Here is a 19,876-nt window from a genome sequence, read left to right as displayed (position 1 = left end):
TAATCTGTCTGCCCTTCTAAGAGCAGGTGGCTGGGAATCTGGATTCAAGCATACTCTAGCAAAAGCATCCAGGAAGGCAGGCTTGACAGGTGGAATAGCAGCCAGGTTAGGAGATTCCATTTGGATCAAGCCATTGAATAGTTTTTGGGCCTCAAGACATGTCTGAGCAATCCCATTTAAAATTTTCTTTCATAAGGTTGATTGTGTCACCGAAGGCAAGGTCTTCCCACAGGGGAGTCAGGTTCTGCAGCAGCTTCTTCCGGGGATTCCTACCCCAGAGGGGAAGAAATCTGTGAAGAGTAGGACAAGGAGCCTCTGAAGAGTGACATTTCCTCCTCTGCAGGGTGGCTAGGTGTTCTCAGGCAAGAGAGGCCTTGGGCTGAGAAGAGGTGGAGCAGCCGAAGGAAGGTCTGCAGTAGGCCTCTAAGGGCAAGGAAGGCATTATAGAGGCTCTGGCTAAAGGCCTGCCAGTCGGACAAGGCTTCCGGGGTGTGCGGAATATACCTCGTCTTTTGTTTCTTCTTGGTAGGCCTAGCCGGAGTCCGGCTGGTGGTAGGCCTGGAAGTCACAGAAGGAACGGTGGAGGCCTGGTCCGAAGCACCCATCTCTGTTACTGGTTCCCCCTGGCATCAGAGTCAGGCGCCGGAATATCCTCCGCAGATGTGTCATCTGCTCTGGATTGTGCGGCCTCCTGATAGGTACCCGCTTTACCCGATGCGGCGGATGCCAGTTCCTCAGCTAAGTTGACGACTGCTACAGGCTGAGAATCAGTGGAGGGAGGAGCAGTGAAAGTAGACGGCCGCGTTGGGCTTGGCCCTCTTCCTGGGTGGTTTGGATGGGGAGCCGTAGGCAGCTTCCATATGGAGAGTGATCTGTCTAAGGTGTTGGTTTTCAAGGTACAAGTCTAGGGCCTGAAGTTGGCGACGAAGGATCTTACGAACAAACGACTTACGAATGGTGCAGTTTTTGTAATCGTGATTCCTTCAAAAAAAAAAAAAAAAAACTGGTCATGGGTAGCTTTACGGGGAATTTGGCAACCACAGTTGCACTTGCTCTTACCAGACATTAACAGACTATAGTACTACAAAGGATGACTGAAATAATCCCCAACGGGGTACTTATCTTGATGCGAAACTGATCCGATATTCGCGAGTAAACACCCGGCGTATGGCTGGCGGCTGAAAAGTTCCGAGAGCCATTGTGCACAGACGTCACATTTATGGCCCCACGTACCTGCCAACACGTCAGACATCCAAAGCACCTTCTGGTACTGGAAAAGCTTTGGACACCTGGCTGGACAAGCTGATCGGAAGAAGGGTAAACCCACTAGTGAATACTGCAATATTGGAATAGAAGGACATCAGGAACCTAGCCTGGCACTTAGTGGAGCAAGATAGCGACTAATCCTGAACAGAGCACCAATCCATCAGCAGAACTTTTAGTTATGTACTTACCATAACTTTAGATGTATGGGATCCATCTCGCCTACATTCTGTACTGATGGGTTCGGAGCCGATCCTCGGCTCAGACTCGGCACGCTATACTATAGAACGAAGTCTCTTATTGGCTGAGCTATCCCACATCCCAGGATGCACCACCACTGCTTCTCCAGATCTTGTTTGTCCGCACACATGCACACACACAGACTGTTGATATAATATTGCCAGGTGTTTCAAGATGAAACAGCTGAACTCGAACAGTCCGGTCTCTTCTGATCTCCAAGGCAGGGGGAAGGAGGGTGGGTTTATTAGGAATGTAGGCGAGATGGATCCCATACATCTAAAGTTATGGTAAGTACATAACTAAAAGATGTAACGTGATCCTATCTCGCCTACATTCTGTACTGATGGGACAGTGTCCCTAGCACTTGATTCCTGGGTGGCTCACTGGAAAACACTCCTGAGAACTGTGGAACCGAAGGAAGCTTGCCCCAGAGATGCCACGTCCAATTTGTAATGAGAAATGAAGGTGTGAGGAGAAGACCACGTAGCCGCAGCACAAATGTCACTAATGGCAAGCTTAGAATGAAAAGCTGCCGAAGTAGCCATAGCCCTGGTAGAATGAGCTTTCACTGTAGTTGTAAGCTCTTTATTAGAAATGAAGTAAGTATGACTGATAGTGTCTCTGATCCACTTGGCAATAGTGACTTTCGTGATGGCTTTGCCCAATTTATTGTCCGAAAAGGACACAAACAACTGATCTGTTTTCCGTGTTTGGTGCATCCTATCCAAATAGAAGCGCAATTGTCTGTGAACATCCAAGGTGTGAAAGATGTATTCCGCTCTGTTTGAGTACTTTGGGAAGAAAACTGGAAGTTCCAATGACTGTTGCAGACAAAAACTAAAACAAACCTTAGGAACAAAGGATGGATTCGGTCTGAGGGATACTCTATCCTTGTGGAAAACCAGGTATGGTGGTTTGACACACAGGGCTTGAAGTTCCGAAACTCTTCTGGCTGATGTAACTGCAACTAATAAAGCAGTCTTCCAAGAAAGAAATTTCAAGTCACAAGTTGCTGCCGGTTCAAAGGGGGAAGAGGTCAAAGCACCTAACACCACATTAAGGTCCCACGGTGGAGCGGGATGAGATATCGGGGGCCGTAGCAGCCCAGCACCTTTCATGAAGGCTTTACACAACTTGTTGCTCATCAAAGGTGGTTCTATGCTCTCATGAAAATTGGAAATAGCTGCCAATTGAACCTTGATGGTAGAGACAGAAGAACCTTGATTGAACAGAGAAGCTAAAAACTTCAGAACCTCTGACACCAGGACAGTTATGAGATCTAATCCCCGGAGTTGGCCCAAATAGCAAATCTCTTCCATTTGCTGTTATACATTTTCTTAGTAGAAGTCTTGTGGGCCGAGGACAAGATATGTATGACTTCCGGGTCCAAAGCATGGTTCCTGACTATGGTCGGAAGAGGAGGAGCCAAGCTGTTAACCTCAACAAGTGGAGGGACTGATGAAGCTGTCCCGACTGATGGGTCAAGAGATCCGGAACTTGGTCCAGGAACCATGGACCGTCCAAGTGCATATTTCCGAAGGGAAACCAGACTTGACGAGGCCAGTATGGGGCAACTAAAATCATTTTGCTCTCCAAGCGAATTGCCTTCTGGATCACCTTGGGAAAAAGGGGAACCGGTGGAAAACCGTATAGCAGGCCGGTGGGCCAAGCTTGGACTAGGGCATCCTTGGGAATCTCCCCCGGAACTGGGTGAGAGATGTTGAGGGGGGGTTGCGAAAAGGTCGCAACAAGGAGTTCCCCATCTTCTGAAAATCTGAGTTGCCACTCTGTCGTTCAGAGACCACTCGTGAGGGGAGAGAATAGTTCTGCTCAGTCTGTCGGCTATCACATTGGATCTCCCTGGAATGTATGTTGCTACCAGAAAACGTTTGGTTGCAATCGCCCAATCCCATACTTTCATGGCCTCTCTGCAAAGGGGGTAGGATCTGGTCCCTCCCTGCTTGTTCAGGTACCAGCCTACTGACATGTTGTCGGACTGAATGGCAATCATGCCCGGGGGAGGTAATAGTGTAGTGCTTGCAGCGATAGAAGCACCGCCCTCATTTCTAGTATGTTGATGTGGAGGAGACTCTCGTCGGAATGCCACTTGCCTTGGACTGACCTGCCCAGGTAATGTCCCCCCCACCCCGTCCGGGAGGTGTCCGTAGTCAATGTGGCCACTGGAGGTGGTGGAACGAAGGGTCGCCCCTGATCCAGGTTGGAGGAAAGAAGCCACCAACGAAGGTCCTGTTTGCACGTCTCTGTGATCAGAATGAGGTGACAGAGGGAGATCCTGATAAGACCACTGGACTGACAAGAGCCACTGGAGAATCCTTGTATGTAACCTTGCCAAGGGGACTAGGAGAACGGTGGCCGACATGGAACCTAACAGTTGTAGGACCATCCTGGCTGGGGCTCGGCATTTGAGGAGCAAGGCTCGAACTTGAGACTGTAATGTTTCTATCCTCTGTAGGAAAATAGACCCGCATTTGCTTTGAGTCTATCTCTACACCGATAAACCGTATGCGCCGAGATGGCAGCAACACAGACTTTGCTCAAATGAAGGTGATTCCTAGGGAGTTGCCTAGAGATATAGTGGCTGCTAGGTTTTGTAAGAGTAGACGCCTGGAGGTGGCAGTTAGGAGCCAGTCTAGGTATGGAAACACCTGGAATCCTAGACTTCTCAGGTGAACAGTCACCACCGCCAAACATTTGAACACCCTGGGGGCTGTGGTGAGACCAAAGGGCAGTGCACGTGTCTCCCAGGCTGAAGCGCAAGCGTCTCCTGGACGCCTGATCAGGATGTGATAATAGGCGTCCTTGAGATCTATGGAGCACATCCAAACACCTTTCTCCAGCAGCGGGAGAATGTATTGCAAGGTGACCATCTGGAACTTGGACTTCTTGACTGATCGATTTAGCTTGCTGAGATTCAAAATGGGCCTCAAGTCCCCGGTCTTTTTTGGCACTAAAAAGAATCTTGAGTAAGTCCCTAATCCGGTCTGGCCTGCGGGGACCAGTTGGATGACTCCTTTTTGAAGCAGCTTTGAGATTTCAATGGCTGCAAGATCCGGTTGACTGGGTGGCGGGTCCGGGATTTTTCGGGATGGAGGGGGGGGTTGAGAAAAGGGGATGGTGTAACCTCCGGCGATGATCCGGAGCACCCATCGGTCCTGAGTGATACTCTCCCAGGCCTTTAGGTGCTTCGAAAAGCGACCCCCGACTGGCTCCGGAGCTGCACAGTCGGGCAATCCTTCAGGGATGCTGGAAGGTTGAGGAGCCACGAAAGGACTCGCGGTCTCCAGTGTTGCGGGGGCCTCAGCCGCCTCTGGGACGGCGTCTTCCTGAAAAATTTCACCCTCCTCTGCCTCTAGAAGGGGGATCGCCCTGCTGTGAGGATTAAGTCTTTTGAGATTTATGGAACCACATTTTCCCCCCTCTTCTAGCCTTGGGATAAGGCCTGAAGGGAGTGGAAAACCGTGCCCCTACGGCAGTCAAAGTCTTACCCTCTTGTTCACAGCGAGTCAAGGTGTCCTTTACCTTGGGTCCAAACAGAGAGGACCCATCGAAGGGAGCGTCGGCAAAGGAAGACTTGAAGGCTTCCACAAAATGACACAAGCCAGGCTTGTCTCCGAGAGCAACACCTGTTCCCGCCACTCTGCTCGCCCCTCGGCTGCAGATGAAATGAGCCTCATGGACGAGTTCGATAACGATGATAGGGTAGCCAGCTGAGAGCTAACCGTCTGGGCCAACTGCTCAGGTAGGTTACCAGAGAGGGTATCTGAAAGTTCCTTGACCAGATCCCTCTGAAGTCTGGTGAAGTCGTCAGATAATTCAGAGACCTTAAAGTAAAGGTTGCTGAAGTAAGGTGCGCTTCCTGCCGATCCATGCTCCTGGACTCTATTAGGAGGATGGACGGACGTTGAAGCCTCTGCCACATCTTGTTGGGTAGCAGATGCCACCACCAGGGCATCTACAGCCACACCTTTGGAGGGAAAATCCTTTTCGGGGGGGCTGAAAGAAATTTATTGGGGCGAGCTGGCACCGGTTCCACAGAATCCGGGTGCTCCCACGCCCTTCGAGAGATCAAATCCAGGAGCTCATCGAAGGGCGGAGACACCCAGGAGGCGGAGGGCTGAGCCCCGAAGGACTTGAGGAATACCAACTCCTCAGCAGAAGGGGGTTTGGACTGCCAGTCGCCTCGTTGCTTCAGGATTTCCAAAATGTCCGCAAAGGAGACATCATCCCAGGACGACTTTGGGGACCCCTCCGCATCATCGAGGTCGGTGTCCGAGGTGAGAGACTCATCAGGGGAGTCGACGTGCTTCCTCTTGCACTCTCTTCCTTGGAGGTTCCTCCTAAGACGCTTCGGAGGGACCTTCAGGAAGGAGGGAACCCCCAATGGGGGTGACCTCAGGCCCCAGGGCTCCGCTGTCTTGAGACAGGGGGACTACAAAGGAACCAGTCTCCGTGCCAAGGGAAGGTGCTGGTGAGACGGTGGAGGTGGCCAAAGAAGATTTGGCCAAAGCACTCCTCATGGCCCTGAAGGCGGGACCCCCAGAGTCCTGGGAAGGTTCGACCCCCGAGGCCACAACAGTAGACTGCACTCCCACAGCCGACGCACCGAGAGGGAGGCTCGGAATCGAAAACATTGGTCCCGAAGAGTCACCCCCGGGGCAGACAGAGGAGGTCCGTGTACCGAACTCCGATCCAAAGGGCGGGGTTGGAGTAAGGGTCGGAGCCGACCAGAAAACCTCCACCGGCTCCACCAGCACAGACTCCAACGGTGCCGAGGCTGTTGGAGGAGGAACCAAGACAACAGGGTGGGCAACCGGCTCCGGAGCAGACTGGGCTGGAGCCGAAACCAACTTTTGGAAGACTGGAGACTGAAACAGCCTTTGAAGTACCCTGTCTGTCTGGATCCGACATTCTGGAAGACCGAGAAGAGATCGAACGAGTTCGAGTCGACTTCTCCACCGGTTCCGAAGGACTGGGGGACCGGCTCCGAATAGTCTCGATAAATATCGGTGCCGAGGGAGACTCCACAACCATTGCAATTTCCCTCTGAGCCGAAGTGGACTTCGGCGCCGAAGGGGAAGAGTCTGAGCAGGCAACTCTCATCGGCTCCGAAGACAGTGGAGCCGATGAAGGTGACCCACCTCTTGAAGCTCTAGCAGTCTGCTCCGAAGCCAGAGTAGTCTAGGCTGGAGGCATCGAGGCAGAGCGTTCCGCCCTCAGCTCCGAAGTCCGTGGAACAGATGGAGAAGCCTGCCGAGATTTCTTTGTGGCCGGTTCCGACGGGCTGGTCGGAGCAGACTATTTCTTTTTCTTAGAAGGTGAAGAGGAAGAAGATAAAGCCTCCTCAAAAGAAGGGGTAATAAGCCCTTTTAAAATCAATTTGTTTTTCCTCTCTTGGAGGACCCGGGAGGAAAAAGCGTGACAAACGCTGCATGACTCCTGAAGATGTTTAGGGCCTAAACAATACACACACAGAGTGATCGTCCGTTATGGACATTTTGTAACTGCATTTAGAGCATTTTTTGAACCCAGATGGTCTGTGCTCTTTCGACATGTTGAGACACAATCACCACCACAGAAAAGAAACTTTTTTCAAATTTTTCTTAAAGAAAATGTGAATGAGGACAAGACCCCTCTAACAGAAACGGGATTACTTGACCAACTAGACTACAATACTACAAGACAAATTTTACCACAAAAATAACTCAAACTCAAGTCACACAACAACAACGGCTGTTAAAAGAGCTTTTGGGTAGATTAGCCAAAAATTCCTGACAGAATTTTTTTTAAGAAATAATCACTTAGCTCAGCCAAGTCCGAGACCATGTCTTTGCTGTAAAGCGGCAAACGAGATCTGGGGAAGCAGTAGTGGTGCATCCTGGGATGTGGGATAGCTCAGCCAATAATAGACTTCGTTCTATAGTATAGCGTGCCGAGTCGGAGCCGAGGATCGGCTCTGAACCCATCAGTACAGAATGTAGGCGAGATAGGATCACATTACATCCCACAGGCTCACATGAAAAGCCAAGACCAATGTGCATCTTGCAGAATGCATGATAAACCTACGTCGATTCTTTGGGATTTGGAATGAAACCTGAGCATGCATTCTGAAAAGCTACCTTGACACAAGGAGGACATGGACATGCTGCAGAGATTTTAACAAATAAGCACCCCTCAAAGACTTACAAAGCCACACAACACACCCTGCTTGTTAACAGTGAAACACACACTTAGACTGCTCACCTCCACAAATCCCATGTTCAATTTATTCAACAGTCTTTTTACCCCACTTGCAATGCCCTTGACCTTATCCTCTGGCAGGCAAGTAACAGTGACCTGTTGTGTTCTAAGGCCAGGCAACTAATATCAGTTTTCCTGACCTTTGAGTGGTCAGTGACTAAAACAATTCCGGCATAGAGAGGCTCATAAATCTGGTTAGATTTAAAGCTATTGCTAAGTCCCCAGTTCTAGCACCCTAAGAGTCTTTCTTTTACCCTGAGGAGAACGTCTACTACTGAAGGCACAGAATATCCATCAAAGTCTATACTCATCCTGTTCTAATGAAGACAAGGCTAAGGCTTGTGTGTGGAAGCAACAGGTTTTATGGCCTTTTTCTCCCAAAGCTTCTACACATCTAAGAGTGGCTTTATTATGTGATGTTCACAGGTGCACCTCTACTTTTACCTCTTAGACTTGTGTTGTCGAAATGTAGTTACAATCTTTAAGAACATATGGCAGCTGCACACTGCCTTAAGTAACTGTCTCCTAGTAGATCTGCAAAACAGACTGTGTAATACTCACATGCCAAGAAAAATAGTTTATCTGCACAGTATACATGTGTTAATGAAAACATACACATTTGGATGGAAAGTCTATCAGAAGTTTATATGTAACCAAGTCACCTGAACTACCCTGTGCTAATTTATTTAGTCAGACAAACCTCAGTTGATGCCCCCATCATATACTAATCAAAATAGCTTTAGAAAACAAATCTTAAATAACACTGCAATAAAGGAATAAGCAAGAAAAAATGTTCATAACAAAAAACAAACCAACTGGATTATTACAACTCAGAGACCACACAGGATAAGGTACATAAAACATATTTAATATTTAGTCAGGGTTTAAATTGTGTGAGTTTGCGCACCACTTAAAGAGCAACGGTAGAGATTAAACATACAGTGTATATTCCAACAAAACTGATCCAGCACTAAAAACGGTCAAAAAGTCACAACATAGAAAATTGAATGAGTTTCAAACAGCAGAATATGTACTCCGTAAAACCATTCAAAATTATTAAAAAAATGGAATGACCCATCAAAAATAAAAGTGCAATAAAAAAGTGCAAAGGCCACATAAAATAAATACCCCTTCTACTTCTCAAACAGGACACTGGCAAAATGACTCAGTGTCTTTCAGTACACAGCTCTACACATTCCCACTTTTGCGGATTACTACCCCCAGTATGTATAAATACTAACCTCAAATAGTGGCATACAACAGAAGTCCATCAACCTACCCTGTGGCCAAGCAGGCTTCTTCTGCAATAACAGATCTTGAAGGAATCAAAAAATCCAAGTCCTGGTTTACTTCAGTGGTTGCTAAAATTGTGCGTTACACATACAGTGTTAGCCAATACTTTAAAAGGATCAGTGCTGCCAGCCCAGAGGAGTACCTCTCCCTATTTCCGGCCAGGAACAAACTGAAGGAATTGGAATCCAGGAAAGGACCTAAAGACAGGAGGAAAACATCAACTAACTGATATTACAGACTAACCACCCCACAACTAACCCAATCAACATGGGGCAGACTATAAGCAGTCTTCGCCAATGACACACACACACACACACACACACACACACACACACACACACACACACACACACACACACACACACACACACACACACACACAAAATCAGAAGCCAATTTGGGACTGGAAAGAACAGAACATACTAGCTATAACAACTGTAATCTAGTTCTCTTGTTTTTTTCACCTTACAATGTTTTTCCCAGAATTCTTTATTTTAGTACTTGACATTTTTAAAAATCCCCCTAGCCCCTTACCCACAAGCAAGTGACCTGTAAAACCTGCTTCTGGTTCATAAAACACAAAAGCTGTTGCAATAAATAATACATTTACCAGTGTTTATAAGCCTGCTCTGCAGACTCTTGTAGCATGCTGTGCATTCCAAAACAAGCAAACCATGAAGTTTCCCCGAAAGCAAAGTAAAAGAAACTGATCCAGTATTAGTAACAAAACTGAAATCATACCACTTTCATGTTCCCAAGCAAATGGCTGGTGCTGTGCACTGCACATTTACACCATAGCTGCCTTAAAGACAATGTTTTCCCCAAAGATACCAATACATAACCTATACTACAGATCTGACCAATACTCTGGTTGCAGTTCCCTTGTCGACTTGCACAAGCCAGTAAATTAAAAACATACCCTCTTTCAGTGAGGTAAAAAAAATGTTCTGGTCCCAAAGCTTAGTGAATGCAGACTTGCACCAGGGACTACAGCACACTATTGCACATAAGAATCACATTAGAATACTGGAGGTGTAGGGGAGGGACCAGTGCTCTCTCCACCATCACGCTCCTTAACATACAGATTTAAACTCAACTTAGCATCAATAAGGGATGTGCACCTTTAACTAACGAAACCTGAAACATCACACCCAAGAGAGACAACTAATCAAGAAGGGGAAAACAATAATAAAGATAAAATAAAAATAAAATAAATAAACACAAGCCAGATGACTGGATGGAAAAAGTTGGCAGAGTGATCACCGCGCTCATCCAGATGCACGCTCCTTGTCACCAACTCTCTAAGTGCTGCATCACTTCTTGTTCTTGAGCTGGTTGGCGAGCCAGTCCAGACCTTCATAGAGGCCATCTCCACTTGTAGCACAGGTTGCTTGGATGTACCAGCTTCGGTGACGCAGAGAGTGAAGACCCAGCTTATCAGTGATCTCCGCCGCATTCATGGCATTTGGGAGATCCTATAAAACAAGAAACACCACCATCAGGAGAAAGTCATAGAAGCAACAAATCAAAACATATACAAATACTTACGATGGCTTACTTCTGTGCATTACATACTTCCAAAGTTCAGTTAATTTAAACAACTGGTCATTTCATAAGTACAAGCTGACAAAAGCTACATCTATCAAACATTCACCAACTTTTTACAAAAATGCAACTCTAGAAATTGAGAAATTCTAGTAGAGCACATTAAATCTATAACAGCAAACAAAAAAAAGTTTCATTGCAGAAGTGCCACTGACTTGTCCACAATCATAACCAGAACTGAACTGTGTACTTTGGAACAAGGATTACTGCAAATTCCTGCTCTGCAGAATGATAATAAAAGTTCTGCATGAACAGGAGCAGCTGAACCCTCTAATCCTGAAGAATCAACATTTTATTTGACGAAAACACCATGAGATTCAAGACATCTGCCAGGCCTTGCTGAAAAGATTCTTGGAGTACATCTAATATACACATTCATGGTACAGACATTAAAGTTTGTAGGAAAATAAAGACCCTTTACAGATGTGTATTTGTGTATTTTTTTTGGGGGGGGGGGGGGGGCTTTCTCACACCCTTTCCTGGAATTCAGTTCTCCTCTATTCATAATTCACAGTATTATATCTGTTCACTCAAACTCCTGAAAAGATTCATTAACCATACCTATGGCAAATCTAGCTAACCTGTGCCATTATTAACAGCAGAAAAGTTTACACATCCTTTCTGAACATTCCACTTAACTTACTGCCAAGTATCCATGTCTACTTGCTATAGACACAGCAAGTAATGTTAACTATTTCTGGTCAATCTTACACATTCCACAAACATTGTTTTCCATCACATTTAACCCTCTTCTGTTCCTAGAAAGCCGTAATATTGGAAATTAGTAAGAAATGTGTTTAATATTCCAAGAACCTTCTAATACAAAACCAAAAATACACACAGACTACAAATTAGTTACACAAGACTACTAAAAGATGGGTATGCACTGGAAATGTGGGAAAAAGCAGTGGTCAAAAAGGAAGCCCTTCTCAACAACAAAGGGGGTGTATGGAATTGTTTGGATCTTGATAATTGCCAACCTACTAGTTTTAATATCTACTCTTTGTAAAACAATGGATGGTGACTTGAGAACACGTCATTGCTTATTTTTTGTAACGGATCTAAAGTCATGACCAATGTAAATTTTTGAAGGGAAGGTCCTGCTTTCTGAACATCATGGCATTCTCCAAGTAAACGCTGCAGTAAAAAAAAAAAAAAAAGGTTTGACAGCATGTCCGAAATTAGCAAAAGTTTAACACAATCCAGAAAACAAATACATGTCAGAAATAACTTAATATCAGATTCCATACTGGTTACTTAATGGAACACACAGTTGATAAGGTGGGGGGAATACACTGAAGACGTAGTACATATGACCACTGGAGAACAGGGTTCCATGTCAGGCAGTTTGCTCCTTTGAGAAGGTAAAAGTGACAAATATAGGTGACAACATACAGATAAAACTGCAAGCTGGGAAGCACTCTTACCTCAACAATAAAGAGGGATTAGTAACTTGGGAAATTTTAGATGACAAACTAATTGAAATCCTGAAGCTCCAAGTCCTGGCTGAAGAAGAAAAATATCATTATTCCAAATATGGTCTACTCTTCTAGGATTTTCAACTCCTCCACCATGAACTAGCACCTACTTTTAATGTAACTGGCATACTCCATCACATTAACACTGGTGCTTCTGTAACTACTTTACTGGCATTTCATTATTTTTCTTGTTTATAGCTTCATTCTCAGGTTATGCTTTTCTCCAACAGCTTACTTGGAAGTGGAGTTCAGACATCAAACTCTGCATTACACTGCATCTCTGCTAGAAACCTCTGTAATGCCAGTTTGTCATTTGGGGTTGGAATTTGTACACTTGCTCTTTCTGCATCGGGTTTCATCCCGTCAGAATATGTCTTGCATATTTCAAACTTAACACTTACCTTATGCTTGCAATTTACTTAACTTGAAATGATGTCCCAATTTATCTGATGCATCAGTCTCATGTTACTGTATTGGGCTCTACAACAGAAAAATCAATTGTGCTCACATTCACAGCAACTTCCAAGCCTTGAACTAGGTGTGGAAAAAAATAAGTTATGCACTCACCATAATTTTCCATCTGAGTACGTAACTCCATTTGTCAACAACATGTAGGTATCGGATCCGAGCCGGCAGCTTTCCAAGCTAAAGATCTGAGCTCCAAGCTCCTCCCCCTTACCGATAACACCCTGTTACCTCCCTTCCAGCCCTCAGCTCACGTTTGCCCATTATACAATTTCACAAAGACAAAACAACCTAAAAAAAAACATCCTAACCTAGCGAATACCAAAAGGCTGAATCACTGTAAGATTCAGATAACCAAAGAACCAGGTTAGGGGGAAGGAGGGGGGGGGTCGGTTGCTGACAAATGAAGTTACCTACTCAGATGGAACGTTATGGTGAATACATAACTTCTTTATCTGAAGTAGTTAACTTCATTTGATCAGCAACCTGTGAGACAGAGTCCCCAGCTACCAAACACTTGGGAGGTCCTTAAGGAAGGATATTCCAGAACACTGCAGAGCCAAAAGCTGCCCTTCCTCTGGATATTAAATCCAATTTATAATGAGAGATAAAGGTATGAGAGGAAGCCCAAGTAGCCGCAGAACAAATGTCATCCAAGGACACTTGACCAGAATGCAGCAGAAGTAGCCATAGAACAGGTGGAATGAGCATGAACCCCTAAGGGCTCTGGCCGACCAGATATCTTATGTGAGCAAAATGCATTGAGAAATCCATCTAGCTAAAGTCACCCTCGACACTGGCTAACCCAAGAAGGGCTTTGCAAAGGAAACAAAGAGCTGCTCCGACTTGTAAAACGCAGCTGTTCTGTGCAGGTAAAAACGCAATTGTCTATGAACATCTAACAAATGAAGTTGGTATTCCCCTTTATTCTGATAGTTAGGGAAGAAAACAGGTAGATTAATGGACTGACTGATGTTCGCCTCGAAAACCACTTTAGGTAAGAAGGTAGGGTTAGTCCTGAGAGAGACTATGTCCTTATGGAAAAAGGACAGTTGTGTTCCTACCATAAATGTAGATGTTAGAGTGTATTCACTGTTGCAGCCATTACTCTTGGGTTATCCTGCTGGCAGGCTACCTGCAGTCGGCCTGAATTCCAAAATCTTGGTCCGATGTTGGTTGCTGTCACCTCTTCCCTGACATCAGTGTGCCAGGGGTATAAAAGATGCAGCCAACGCCATTTTCGTCAATTTTTCTTGCCCCAGATGTCAGGTGCCCCCAACAGGGTAGGCTAAATAGACTATGCCAAAAAGACATGCATGCACTAAGGCAAACATTTCCTTCATCTACAAGCAAATACACCACATAGGTTGTATAGAATAGAGAAGTACAGATAAGGCCCAGCAAATGAAAGGGGGATGGGTGGGAGGGTAACCTGGACTGCAACAGTGAATACACTCTAACATCTACATTTATGGTAGGTACACAACTGTACTATGTTCATTGTGTTTCACTGTTGCAGTCATTACTCTTGGGTTGAATCCCAAAGCTGAGGATGGGTGGCTTGGCTAAATAGGATTAGGAGAAGCTATGAGGCCCTGCAGAACTGCAGTGGCAAAGCCTGCTCTGGATTTAGAGTAGAGTAGAGAGGTAAGTGGTAGTGCTTTCCTCTGAGGAAGGCTGCTGAAGTGGCTGCTGCTCTGGTAGAATGTGGCCTAATGCCCTTAGGCACTGACTTGCCATGTTGTTAGTAGCAGAAACGAATGCAATGGCCTATCCATTTTGAAATTGTCTGTTTTGAGATGGGCTTTCCTTGTGATCCTGCAGCATATGCCACTAAAAGTTGCTCAGTCTTTCTGAAAGCTTTAGTTCTGTCCAAGTAGAAGCGTAGCTGTGTATGGCCAAAGAATGCTGAAGTCTCTCACCCTTGTTCTGTGGGTTTGGGTAAAAGGTAGGCAAGTGAATAGTTTGGTTAAGGGCCACACTGGACACCACCTTAGGCATAAATGTAGGGTTCGTCCTCAGAGAAACCCTATCTGGATGGAAAATGATAAAAGGTTCCACAGCCATGAGTGCCTGTAACTCAGAGACTCTTCTTGCAGAGGTTATTGCTAGGAGTAGGGCTGTTTTCCAGGATAAGAATTTAATATCCGCTGTTGAGGCTGGCTCAAAAGGAGGCAGTGTGAGTTTTTCCAAGACATAATTTAGGTCCCATGCAGGAACTGGTGCTCTACTTGGGGGGGGTCTTATGTTTTTGGCCCCTCTGAGGTACTGCCTTATTAAAGGATGAGAAAAGATAGGTGGGTTCCGTATTGTAATGAGCTGAAATGGCAGAGGCATAAATCTTAATTGATGAAAAGGGCTAGGCCTCTGTCCAGCATCTCCGTTAAATATTGTAAAATCTGAGGAATATTTGGTACAAATGTGTCAATTCCTTGTTCCAAGCACAGAATCTCTTCCATTTTTCTGCATAAGATTTTCTGGTACTGGGCCTTCTGGCCTCCAAGATAACATCCATTACAGCTTTGGAGAGTGGAGTGTTCTGAATGGCTACATTATCTGCCATGCTGCCAGATTTAAGGTACTGATGTGGCTGTGCAGGATCTGATTGTGTTGGGTCAGTAAGTCAGAAGTTTGAGGCAGTGTCCAGGCTGGTCCTGGAGACAAGTTCTTTAGGATTGGGTACCAGTGCTGGCGTGGCCAGTCTGGGGCAATCAGTATCATTTTTGGCTTCTCTTGTCTGACCTTTAGGAGTACCTTGGGGAGGAGAGGCAGTGGAGGAAAGGCATATACTGTTAGGTTTTTCCAGCTGAAGGATAGGGCATCCACTTTCCATGCTTGCTTGTGGTAAATCCTTGTGCAGAACTTCTGTAGTTGGCAGTTGTGAGGGGAGGGAAATATATCTATGTCCGGGCATCCCCATTTCCTTATCATGCTGAAGACTTGTGGATCCAGTTTCCATTTGTGGGGATCCATGATCTTTCTGCTTAATTCGTCTGCCAGAGTATTTATTTTTCCTGGCAGGAATTGCACTTGCAGGTGTACTTGATAAGTCAATGCTGTGTCCCACAAAGTCATGGCTTGTCTGCAGAGGGGGTAGGAATGTGTGCCTCCCTGCTTGTTTATGTACCACATGGCTGTAGTATTGTCCGTCTTTATTAGTAGCTGTCCTGGATGAAGTATAACCTTGAAAGCTGTCAGGGCATTCTGAACAGCTAGCATCTTTTTGATCGATATGAAGATGCATCTGGCTTGCGGGCCATGTGCCTTGAATACATTTTCCTGACATGTGGGACCCCAGGCATAATCTGATGCATCTGTTAGTGTCTGCCTAGCTGTGGGTAAAGTGAATGGCTGTCCCTTGTTGTGGTGACAGGCTTGTGCCCACCATCGAAACTCCTGTTGCAGGCAGGGAATGAAGGTAGTTAATGTTTCCAGGCTGTGGTTATGTTGAGCCCAAACACTTTTTACATACCACTGCAGTTTCCTCATATGCAGTCTGGCATGTGGAATTAGTAGAATGCAGGATGCCATGAAGCCCAAAGCCTGCAGAATTTTTCTTGCAGATAACTGGGGTTTTTGTTGCCAACATTTTGAAGAAAGAAGTCAGTTGTCTTTGGCGTGAGATAAGCCATCTGGGAAGTTGTATTTAAGCTTGCACTCGGGAATATTATCTCTTGAGAGGGTACTAGTTTTGATTTCTTTTCATTTACTGTGTACCCTAGGCAAATTAGTAATCTTTTCACAAATGCCAGATGCTGTAGTAGAATGTCTGTTCTCTGCTTGAATAAGACAGTCGTCCAAGTAAGGATATATTTGAATTCCTCTTTGCCTGCAAAATGCAATTACTGGTGCCAGGCATTTGAAGACCCTGGGCACAATAGACAAGCCAAAGGGCAGTGCAAAGAATTGGTAGTGCATTGAGCCAGCTACGAATCTGAGGTATCTTCTGCAAGATTGTCTGATTGGGACATGCAGGTATGCCTCTTTGGTCAAAAGTAACGAGCCAAGCCTTCTTGTCCAGCATGGGCAGTAGCTACTGCAGAGACATTTTGAATTTTGGAACGTCCAGAAATGTGTTTAAAATAGACAGGTCCAGTATTGGTCTCCAGGCTTTGTCTTTTCTGGGTACCAGGAAAAGTTGCGAGTAAAATCCTTGACACTGCTGTTGTTGTGGTCCTTGCTGAATGGCCCTATGTCCCATGAGGGATGAAACTTGCTTTTGTGCCTCTGCCCATTGATTGTGTGGCAGGTCTGGCATACCTTTAGTCCTTGGCAGGGTGTAAAAGTGGAACCTGTAGCCCTGAGACACTATGTTCAAGACCCATTTGTCCTGGGTAATCATGTGCCAATTTGGTGAAAAAAGTGCTAGTTTTCCCCCTAAGGGGGCTGTCAAAAAGATAAGTGCTTGGTTCTGGCAGAGGAAAGTCATTGGGACTGTTTCCTGTATGGATGTGATTTGTCCTCTCCGCTTTTGGAGGTAGAAGTACCCCATTGTTTAGGTCTGTATGAGCCTTGGGGCTGGGATCTGCCTCTGGCGCGTCTGTATCTGCCTCTTTGTGGCCTGTCTGACACTGGAAAGGATCAATTCTTTGTAGGCCAGTTCCTGCTAAATCTGGGTGGCTGTACCTATAGGAAATCCTTAACTGTCTGCATGGATTTCGCTTTATCCTCTATTTTCTTCAACACCTCTTCTGCTTTAACACCAAACAAAGTATCATGCTGTAATGGAGCATCCAATAATTTTGCTTTAACATGATCAGGAAGATACTGTTCCTTTAACCAAGCCTGCCTTCTAATGACAGAACCCGTAACTGCAGCCCTGCAAGAGGCCTCCAGTGAATCAAAACCACACTGCAAAGTATGTTTTCCCACTTGTTCAGCTGCATGCAATAAGTCCTGCATTTCCTTATCAGAACATTCAGAATTTGTTAACATTTTCTGTTTAAGCAGTGACATTAAGTATTGCGGATATTTACAGCCAAGGTAGCAGAAGTGTAAACTTATTCCCCCCCATCTGTCCAGTGCCCTAGAATCTCTATCAGAGGAGACAGGCTTTTTGCAGTGGAAGCCTTGACCCCTTTGGGACCCCGAGATATAGTTTCTGGGTCAGCAGCAGGGTTTTTATATAGAAATTTATGAGAGTCTGGAACCATGTAGTATCTGTCTGGCTTAGCAGGTGCAGGGGTTAGAGTCAGGAGACAGGCTGGACTCTGAAAATACATCTAAAACGTCTAGAACAGGTGGAATAGCAAGAGGTCATTGCTGAGGTAGTAAAAGAAAATCTCCGAGCCTTTTCTTAGATTCTGAATAATCTTGGCTCTCCCAGTGGAAATGCTCCCACATGGTATGCAGGGTTTCCCCAAAAGAATAATCCTCAGGAAGAGGGGCTGAAGGAATAGTTTCTTCAGCATCAGAATCCTCATAGGGAGGAAAAGAGTATCCCTGTTCAGAAGAGGAGTCAGTGGAAATTGAAACCTGATCAGAAGAGTCATATTCTGTCTCTTGCCCAGGCCTCTTATCAGGAAGGGGATGGGAAACCCTGATCAAAGTAGGTCATCGGCCATTTTAAGCATCTGTTTCTTAGGCATGGAAGTCTGTCCAGGAGAATGCTGTACTTGTTTCTTTGCCTTTAGAGCAGTCTTAATCTTTGAAGCTGAGGTAGGCTTGAAATAATTGTGTAGGTCTGAAAACACCCTCAGAAGCAGATGCCTGTTCAGCGGCTAGAGGGTCCAATACCTTGAGTACCCAGAGGCCTAGTCTGCTCCACATGGGAGTCGGAAGCGGCCTGTGGCTGAGGTAGCGGGCATCAGGGATGCCTGTCCTTTTCCTTACTTTTTGTAAACTCCGGTCGGTTGTTGCGACTGCATTATATAATTAAACCTTTGGCCAAAGTAATGAAAGGCAAAATCGTACCAACGCTTAATAGTGCGTTGGTTAAATCTAGCACAAAACAGACAGCTAGCAACGTCGTGATCAGGGCCTAGGGCAAGGAATACAGTAAGAATAAAAATCCTTATGGGGCAAGAAAAACTGAAGAAAATGGTGTCTGCTGCATCTTTTATACCCCTGGCGCACTGACGTCAGGGAAGAGGCGACAGCAACCGATGCCGGACCAAGACTTTGGAATTCAGGCAGACTCTGGGTAGCCTGCCAGCAAGATAACCCAAGAGTAATGACTGCAACAGTGAAACACGAACATCAAGATATGGGGGGCTAGTATAAAGGGCCTGGAACTCTGAAACCCCTCTAGCTGAGGTAATAGCTAATAGGAAAGCAGTTTTCCAACATAAGAATTTTAAATCAACAGAAGCTGCGGGCTCAAAGGGTGGTCCAGTTAGAGCCTGAAGAACCAAAGTTAGGTCCCATGGGGGAACAGCGTTCCTAGAAAGAGGTCTCAAAAGGAAGGTGCCTTTCAAGAATGTCTTACAAATCTTAGTGGAAGCTAAAGGACTAGGATTGTCTCCAATGTGAAAATTGGAAATGGCAGCCATTTGAACCTTTACAGTAGAAGAACTGGCCCCTTGCTGAAAAAAATGAGATAGGAAATCAAGCACTGCTGGAATGGGAGCAGTGAAAGTATCCAAATTCCTATGCGAGGCCCAAATGGAAAACCGTTTCCATTTGCTGTTGTAAACCTTCCAGGTAGAAGGCTTACGCGCCGCTACCAGGATGGATCTAACTGCAGACGAGAAACCGCGAGTCCTGGCAACTAATGGAACTGGATCAACCAAGCTGAGAGCTTGAGGTAGTCCAGATTCGGAGTTTCTAATCCCGAAGGATGAGAAATCAGATCCGGGATGGGATCTAAGATACAAAGAGGAGCTACAAGATGAGACCGTAGGTACGGGAACCAGGTTTGACGAGGCCAGAATAGGGCTAGGAGGATAATCCTGTTCCCCAACCGAAGAGCTTTCTGTAAAAACGCTGTCATTAACGGAACAGGAGGATAAGCATAAAGAAGACCGGATGGCCAACCATGGACTAGAGCATCTCTGGGGCTTCCCCCTGAGGGGGGGGGGGGATTAGAGCGAAAAACTCACTGCACTTCACGTATGAAGGCGATGCGAAGAGATCGCAGCAAGGCTGACCCCACTTGCAGAAGATCTGTTTCGCTACTAAGGGGTTCAGAGACTACTTGTAAGGTGAGAGGATAGTTCGACTCAGCTTGTCCGCTAGGATGTTGGACCAATCCGGAATGTGCGTTGCTAACAGAAAACGGTTGTTGGATATTGCCCAATCCCAAACTCTCATGGCCTCTTGGCAAAGGGCAAGAC

The 19,876-nt window shown here is 45.8% G+C and overlaps 1 protein-coding gene across 3 annotated transcripts in view; it reads right to left on the bottom strand.

Moving 5' to 3' along the window:
* Positions 1–8,608: 8,608 nt before the first annotated feature.
* Positions 8,609–19,876, bottom strand: part of ARF3 (ADP ribosylation factor 3) — a 146,480-nt gene continuing 135,212 nt past the window's right edge. For all 3 annotated transcript variants that reach the window (XM_044083788.1, XM_044083789.1, XM_044083790.1), the window contains exon 5: positions 8,609–10,529. In XM_044083788.1, coding sequence (XP_043939723.1) covers positions 10,368–10,529 — 162 coding nt within the window. In that variant the 3' untranslated portion in view covers positions 8,609–10,367. The remainder of the gene's footprint in view (positions 10,530–19,876) is intronic.

The sequence above is a fragment of the Protopterus annectens genome, chromosome 9.part0 (genome assembly GCF_019279795.1).
Source record: "Protopterus annectens isolate FY-2018-M chromosome 9.part0, PAN1.0, whole genome shotgun sequence".
Lineage (NCBI taxonomy): Eukaryota > Metazoa > Chordata > Ceratodontiformes > Protopteridae > Protopterus > Protopterus annectens.
Note: the sequence above shows the minus strand (reverse complement) of the source record. Positions and strands in the feature narration are given on the sequence as shown.